The sequence below is a fragment of the Curcuma longa genome, chromosome 19 (assembly GCF_044706935.1).
Source record: "Curcuma longa cultivar G26 ecotype Majalengka, Jawa Barat chromosome 19, ITB_CL_G26_1.1, whole genome shotgun sequence".
NCBI classification, from domain to species: Eukaryota; Viridiplantae; Streptophyta; class Magnoliopsida; order Zingiberales; family Zingiberaceae; genus Curcuma; species Curcuma longa.
Window position 1 is genome coordinate 7,851,551 of NC_133879.1, and position 9,004 is coordinate 7,860,554.

General features: G+C 38.7%; 1 protein-coding gene across 1 annotated transcript; it reads right to left on the minus strand.

Moving 5' to 3' along the window:
- Positions 1-841: 841 nt before the first annotated feature.
- On the minus strand, positions 842-2,814 carry LOC141812590 (uncharacterized). The gene has a single exon (XM_074700599.1). The coding sequence runs from the start codon at positions 2,784-2,786 to the stop codon at positions 1,056-1,058; it is 1,731 nt and encodes a 576-aa protein (XP_074556700.1). The 5' UTR covers positions 2,787-2,814; the 3' UTR covers positions 842-1,055.
- Positions 2,815-9,004: the final 6,190 nt, after the last annotated feature.

A 9,004-nucleotide genomic window follows, 5' to 3' on the forward strand; every position in this document is an offset into this window, starting at 1 on the left:
AGAAGGAAAGACATTCCATCCGACGGAAAAAATTGTTAATAAACGAATGGATTCTTAAATCCATCTATCTATCTATTATTTCATAATAAATAAAACGACTGACGGGAAAAAATAATCTATCCTTTCTTATGAAATAAACAATGGAAAATTTTCCACACGAAAAACTTTTCTCAAAGTTTGAATCCGTCCTAAGGAAACTGAGGATTAGTCTTTACTACTGAGATTAGAACAAAAGAGCATGCATAGGCTGGAATACATTTAAGAGGATTAAAAATCAATCAGAGTATAGACTGGAATTGATATTTCAAAACTAATTTACTATGGTATCCTGCAGCAATTTGGTTGATTTAAAAACTGAAAAAAAAGGTGCAATTTAGCCAACACAAAGTCATAGCGCATAGAACCAATTAACTGTTAGAGAACAAGTAAACTGCAGTTCTTATCATGATTAAATATCTTAGTAAAGCCTTGATATTAACATTACTACATTAGCAACTGAAATATCAACATACCTAGTCTGTTCAGCATTCCCTCCATTGTAACTTGAGCAGCAGTCACAACTGTGCCATGACTTAACTGGCTTCTAATACCTGGGAGAAAGATGCTATCAGTCAATTAGAATCTAACAAACATATGGTAGGGAGTCTTCCTGTGCATAACGAAAAAATCAACCCACATAACAACTGCACTTCGACAGCACATTTGGAAATGATGAGGCCAGCTCCTGGCATGTTAAGCAGTAAAACCAACCAAGTTCGAATAATGGTTTTAAACATTTCATAGCTAATCAGAATCAAACAAGTATTTCCTGCAGGTAGAGACATTCATAGAATAATTGCTCTTATCAAGGATGAAATGCAAATTCAAATACTAACCATGACGAAAACAATAATCTCAGTCTGTAATTAATGTATATCAGCTCATATGATAAAGAGAAAAGACACTATTATTTATGAGATTCCACTGCTCCTTCCCAAGCCAAAACTTGATATTTTGCTTTTGATGATGATATCAGAACTAGTTACTACATTATCTAAACATGGATCAGGAATAAATTACACTTCATCGCCGACAGATTCAGACTTTGCTTCCTCTTCCAATTCCTTGACTGCAGAAATGAGGCTGCGTGTTGCATCCTTAAGGAACACGCCACTCTCTTTCATCTCTTCCAGAAGCTTTTCAGCTGTGCGCCAATCAAGAGCCTTAAGGCACAAAGATCGTATTAGTTTGTTGTACTCGTCTGAATTTGGTCGTACTCCATCCTCCTTCATCTCCTTCAAGCATTCAAGAGCCTTCTCATACTCCTCCATCTTGCAATAACCACGTATAAGTATGTGATAAGTGACAGGACTAAGCTTAGAATGTTTCTTCTTGGCTTCACGATAGATTTGATAGGCCTCGTCCATCAGGCCACCTTCTGCAAAGCCACTCATGATAACACTGTAGGTGTAAATATCCGGTTGCAATCCTCTTTCTTTAATTAAGTTCATCAGAGAAATGGCATCCTCCATTTCTCCTCCCTTTGAAAGAGCGGTGATGACATAATTAAACACGGCAGTTCCAGGGGGCGGGCCTGAATGAACCATCCTAAGTAATAACTGTTTGGCCTCCTGAGGTTGTTTAGCCCTGCATAAACCTTGAATTACTAAAGCAAAAATAGGATTGGCATTCCTTACATATTCCTTAGGATAGTTGTTTAGCAACTCTAGAGCCATTTGCAGCGTTTCTTCCTTTCCGGAAAGACTCCTAACCAGATTATCTAAGCAAGAACGTGGCAGTAACATCTCCTTCTGCTGAGCCATCAGGTAAACCAAATGAGCCTCCTTTGCTTTCTTCCCTTTACACAAGAAAGTGATTATCTTCCCAATATTCTCGCCATCAGGGAGGTCTTCGGAGGTAAGCATCTTCTCACAAACAGGCCAGGCAGTGTTAAACAAGGATCGTGTGCCAAGGGCAGCAATTGTCAAGCAGTATGTATTCCTATCCGGGTAACAACCAAAGTCGCCAAACTTGTTGAACACTTCGAGACCAGCCCTAGGTTTCTGCAATCTCCCAAACAAAGAAATCAATTGATTAAGAATTGAAGTATTCAGCACCGCCTTATTCTTCCCGATTTCCTTAACCAAATCCCACAACTTGTACGCCTCCATTTTGCTAAGCTCAGTAGAACCACTGACAGCGTTGACAAGAATTTCCACCGTCCTTGATGATCTGACCGTCTCTTCACTCTTCCAAGCCCATATGAAGAAGTTAATCAGATTTTGAGGCAAGACATCTGGCGTCTGAAGCACCAATGCCACTAGCTCGGCACTCAATCTCACGTCAATCTGATCCAATCTTGTTTCCAAGGAATCTTGCCAAGTACCACCAAGAAGGGACCTGACCTTCTCGACCTGATCCAGATCGACGTCAGCAACGACGTCGCACTCATTCGCGGCAGCTTCTGAGAACTTCTCGTCCGCGAAAATATCAGAGGTATCGTGTTCATCATCGTCGATGTTCTCATTCCACAAACGGGTAAGGCTTTCGTCCGCTTCACTATTCTCGTCCGTCTTGATCCTTCCTAGTTCGTAGGAGCCCTTCCCAACATCTTCACATTGCTGTGCCGAAGAGAAGAATCGGAGCGTGGGGAGGCAGGCGTCGACGGGGCGGATCCATGCGGGTGAGGGAGGAGGAGGAGGGATCAGAGGCAGGGTTTGGAGACAGACCTGAGTCGAGTAGATCGGCGATGGTCGTCGGATCAATGGTCGGAGAAGAGAAGCCTTCGCTCTGGATCTCCACCACATAGCTCCGCCTCACCGCCGCCGTTTGAAACAAACCCTATCAATGAAGCAAAGAAGACGAGTAGAGATGTTTTCAAAAATAAAAAAAGAAAAATAGAATTAATATTTCAAAGACTATAACTAGCCGTGCTTTGAAAATTATGTATAATTAATTAAAATCACAATTCAATTAATAATAGTTATATTGAATAATAAAATTTTCTAACACGTTTTTTAAAATTAAATTTGGAAAAAATAATTTATGAGAAAAAATCAAAAAAAACATTTCAAATTATGTAAATAGTCAAAAAGAATAAGAATATAGAATCTGTATAGTTTGATACGATAAAGGATAATACAGTATGTTTATATATATTTCTTTAAAAATTTACTAATGTAAGAAAAGAATGAAAATATCGTACTCAATAAAGAAATTTAAAAAATTTAGATTAAATAAATTATTTAAAAATTAATATTTTAAAACAGAGATAAAATTAGAATAAATAATATTTAGAATTGTCTTTCTTTTTCTTACATCCCAAATTAAAAACTGCAAAATTGACATGATTTTTTTTCGTAAAAAGGTTATGTATATATGTGATGTATTATGTGATTTTTTCTCAATAAAATTAAGTTATATTTGACGTGGCTGAGGTGGCACCATCGTCACCATCGGCCGAGAACCTATAGGAGGAACATCATTATTAGCTTCTAAAGCCAACTGTGCCATCGAGGAGGACGAAGCGCCGAGCTCTTGACTGCGTTCTTCTACCTTTGGCGTTATGATCTTCACCAACCTCGCCGAACAGAGAGGAGGCCCATGAAGGCCCACAAAAGGCATAATAGTGGTGGGCCCAAAATGAGGATCAGGGCATTCCAAGTCCCCCGTGACCCTGACCCTGAACCCTTTCTTGGTTTGCCATTGTTGGTGCCTCAACTCTTGCCTCTACCACCATGTTGTTGCAGCCTTGATTGTGATGCAAACTGCTGTTTCTCATCGCCGGAATTTCATGGTTATGGTGGCCTTCGTAGGTCGTCAACACTATCTTCGTATCATTCGGTGCCCTCTCTATGTGCTTCCTCACTGTGCATTCAGGATGAGTGCACCTGTAGTAACTCCTGCAGCAGCAGCAGCCACATCGATCCGAAATTCATTAGAATCGCGATCATATCATCGATCGATCGGTAAGAGAAAATTCATTAGAATGACACACGATCATCTTTTAATTTAGTTGATCATACTAGTGTAGTAGTTACCCCGCACCTTGGATTTGAGTTTCCTTTAACGACCTTTTGCCCGTACTTTCGCCAACGAAATCCATCATCAAAGACTTCGCGGCAACTTTCTATCGCAATCGTATATTTCGGTTGGCAAGCGGATCTAGCAGATGAGCTCAATTCCACAGTATCCATGTACTGATGATCTTCGTTCCTAAAACAAACAGCATTTAAACAAAATCATATGAGAATTATATTCCATGAACAAAAGTAAGTAAGTAGATATTAAAATTTGACAGCCACTGACCATTTTCTTGAGCTATAATCATTTACGGCCATTTGTTGGTTAGCTTTAGGATGGCTATGTGAGCCCTTATAGATTATTTCCGCGACATGGCCTTCGGTAGAGTATTCGATCTTCTTTGTCACTTTGCAATTCGGATGTGTGCATTTGTAATAGTTCCTCGGAAACTTGCTGTTTTTCACCTGTTTCTGCCCATACTTCCTCCAATTGTATCCGTCCGCGGGTGGATTCTTCGCAATTGTCGCCGAAACTTGCCTCGGTGGTGGGTTAGCGACGACGGCCACAGCCTCAACTGCCTTAGAATGATCGCTTACCACAAAACTAGCATTGTTTCTTAGTTGATTTTCATCTATACCATTCTTGGCTTCTTCATTGCGTATCCATTCTGGTGACATAATCATAGAAATTGCAAAATTTTGCTGTACAACAATCAAACATAAGATTTTTCAAAAACAACTACACACAAACTACAACACAATCTAAAGACAGTGAGCGATACTGATTCAAGAAGACCCTCAAACTCCAGTGTTTGAACATGATCATCTAAAGCAGGAAGGATTGCATTATTCTACAAAAAAATAATAATAATTAGAATGAACAAACTATTTATTTCTGAAATAAATAGTGTTAAAAATAATTATACACAAATTACAACACAATCTAAAAACATAGCAAGCGATACCGATTCGAGAAGATCTTCAAACCCCGATGTCTGAACATAATCTAAAGCGGAAAGGACTGCATTATCCTACAAAAAAATAATAATAATCAGAATGAACAAACTATTTATTTCTGAAATAAATAGTGTTAAAAATAACTATACACAAATTACAATATAATCTAAAGACATAGCAAACGATACCAATTCGAGAAAACCTGATAGCGTTCCGCAAGTATACGGAATGTCGTCAAGTAATAAAAAGATATCGATCCACAGGGACTGTGTATTAGCTATAGTGATGTCACTGTAATAGTTATCTAGACTCGGAGGGAAATGGTTGAGTTGAGAATCGTGGTTGTGTGTGTGACAGTAGAAGAGAAAGATTGGCTTGGGGTTTATGGATGAGATGGATAAGTTTAGGATTTCGGTTTCACATCCATGCTAGGTGAAGTCCCTAATTCATGTTCATTCCCTAACTCTCAATGTTTACCACCTTGTAGGGATTCTAACCAAAATACCAACTCTACCTCGTCAGGCTTTGTTGGCAATTGACCTTGAAGTCCTATGTTGTGGCCCTCTAGTAAAGGTGATTCTAGATAGCCCGGTTCAAGGCATTCCTGCTGTCACTCAGGCGCCCCGGAGTACTACTAGATTCCTACCCTCTGTCACAGGGTATCTTGTTAAGGACCTTGTCCTAGTGGCCATCAACCATTAGATATCCCTTATGGGGGTTTACCACTATGTAGGAATCACTTCGGACTCGCCCGGTTCAAGGCATTCCCGTGTCACTCAGGCGCCCCGGTGTACGGCCTAGGATCTCCCTACAAAGTAATCTACCCCTCATAATCATGCATATTTGCTCACACAAACATTTCATCAAACACGTTCAAGGCACAATACACATGAAACAAAGGTAAACATTTCATTGAATAGGGAAAATGTCATAAACAAGTTCATACATCACCATCATTACATAGATGTTTATCCTACATCCTAAACTCAAGGATCTACTCCATTACAAGAAGATTACAAGAAGAATACATGAAAATAGTCATCCACAAGAAAAGGGAAGACTTATCTTTGAAGCGTAAGTACAAAATATATTTAGTACTAACCCATTTAAGAAGTACATAACTATCTAATGAGATGATGACAACAAAAAGGTTGTTTTTCTTAGCTTCTAATAAATTAATACATAATATTCTGATAAAATCAAGCAAGAACCTTATGTCTAATACACAGAAGCAAAATGAGATCATACTAGCCCAAAAATCCCTGCAGGCCAAGCTTCGACAGCTGCACCAAGCTCTCTACTGCGCAACATAATCCCTATATTACAAAGAAGGTGTTCAAGAAGCACACTCTCTAACTAGCTTAGTAGAAATAAGAACAAACTCCATTATTTGCTGCTCACCCGAAAGAAAAAATATACCAAATGTACTAAATTTGGACAATGAGAACTTATGTGCAACACAGCCAAGAGTTGGATTTGCAAGTCCAAGAGCTATCCCACTTAGCAGAGCTGTAGAAAGCAGAAAGGAGAAAGGGATTAGACTGAATGTTTTTTATAGAAGCATAGCAGATGTAATTCAAAATGGAATCTTGTATTACCGAATTAAAAGAGAAATTAATGCATGGGCATAGGAAGTGGTATAGCAACAAAAGACAAGATACAACCATATGCATCCATGTAACTGAAGGAGATTACAACAAAACCAGAAAACACTCAATAAGTTAAAACAGAAATAGCAACGGCACATTATAGATTGTCTAAAATGCTATCTATATGTAGGAGGAACCAAAATAAAAAAGCAACAGGCGTTAAACGGGTGCAAAATAAAAAAACAATTGGATTGTATGATATTAAGAAAAAGGTATAGAAGTACCTAGGGAAGTAAGGTATTAAATGACTTACAGAAGTTATTCAACCTAATATTGAAACGATATTTGAAGAAAATGTTTGGCCAATAGAGGATAAGTGCTTTAGTCAACCTTTATAAAAAAAATAAGACATAAAATTGTGAGAACTATAGGGGCATTAAGCTTGTTGGTGCAATTGGACTCCAGAGTTTTGATAGTTTGGTTTAAACAATATGTTTAAGGGAAATTTAGAGTTTAACACTGGACAAATGAGACCTAGTAAGTTAGGTAGATCAAGTACTAGATTTTGTTTGTTGTTTTGCATGTAGTTTATGTGCAAGAAGTTGGATTGCATGCCCAAAGGTTGGGTCAAAGGTTCAACGAAGACCAGAGCAAGTTTGGTTGACCAAATTGTTCACCGAAATAGATTCTAGGCGACTGGAACGCTCTAGGCGACCGGGTCAAGGATAGAAAACCTAACTCTTAGGTTTCTCAATCCGTTAGAAAACTCTTCCCATAAAGATATATTTATAGATCTCTAACGAATTTGATTCACAAACCAAAATCCATATCCATTAGTCCAAAATCCAAACTGATAGCCTTAAGTTTGATTCAAGACCAAACAATGTTGGTTCAAAACCAAACCACCTTTTAATTAAAACCAAACCAATTTGATTTATTATTAAACAAAAGAGGATCCACTTTTTCTTCAAAAGATGTGGCTCATCCGTGCTTCTGTTCCAATAAAATATCTTCCATATTTGTCATTTGTCTGATCCAACCAGACTCAATCTCTCTCGATCTAAGAATCTAATTCTCAAACTTATTTTATCTCTTGGATAATCTCATAATGTATGTAACCTTATAGGTTCCCGATTTATGTTGAACATCCATAATTAATCATTAATTATGGATCGATCAAGAGTGGCACCTACTAGTACATCATGACGTCCAATTAACCGAAAAATCATAATTGATTCCAGACACTTCTGAACCCTTTAGCAGCTACAGTTGTTCATGAGTCTATTCCTTTCATCCATCTTATACCCGTTTAATTCAGAACATGGTCTATGTGACTATGTCACACCTAGCCCAAGTAGTAGTTCCTTGTCTTGCGGATTCAAATTACTCAAAACATTTGTCCAAGAGAACCATTCACTTGAAGTGTTTCTGCTTTGGCCAAAGACTTACAAGTAACAATCCTGACAAGTGACCATAAGGTATACATCTCCTAATAAAAAGAGTAGTGAATCCTCTATGGACTACTCGATCACCTTCGGACACATCGACCCATACCTAATCATCCCGGATCCACACCTCTGTAGAGACATTTGCTTAAGATGTCAAAATATAAGTCTCCATGACCAAAATGACTTGAATACCACAAGTTGAAGGAAACTTGTACTCGAACTACAATGAGATCTTTATAGGTATTGGTTATAAATATTTATTATTTTTTATAGACTTTTTCTAGAATAGGCCCTAAACTCTTAACTATAAATAAGGTCTTATAACTTGTAATTGGAATAAGATTTCTTAAGTTATTTTTGATAACATGGTATCAGAGCCTTAGAAAATTAGTGTTTTTTTATTGGCGCCTTCGCACCGACTTTTCTCCCTGACCCGCGATTTCCTCTTTCGCGACTTTCTTCCCGGCTTCAAGCGCCGCTCCGAGTTTGCTTCTGCTCCGACTTTTCTCGCCACTTGCTGCCTCATCACTGGCGGAAAGCGTCAAATCAAACAAGGTTTTCCCTCTCGCGAGTGGGTGCACATTGCCGTCGCTGCGTCGCCCTCTTCGCCAAACCTAGAAAACCTTCTGCGTCGCTGCGTAACGAATGGGTGATCTCCATCTGCGCCGGACGAAGCGTCGTCGTTGATTCGAAGAAGTTCTGCGGCAGGTTTCTCTCCTCTAGCACCTCCATCGGATTCTTCGTCGCTATACAGGAAGATGAATGGCGGGCCTTCTGGGTTTCACAATGCTCCAGTGACGAAGACAATCGTGGTCGCAAGCGCTTTCCTCACGATTCTGGCCGATTTTCTGGGTTGTTCTCTTAGGCTAGAATTGTCATATCAGGACATATTTGGAAAATTCCACTATGGAAGTTCATTGCTTCTACCTTTGCTTTCTCTGAGATGATTTTTGGTCTTTACCTGCTTTATTATTTTAGGGTCTTTGAGAGACAAATAGGCTCCAATATT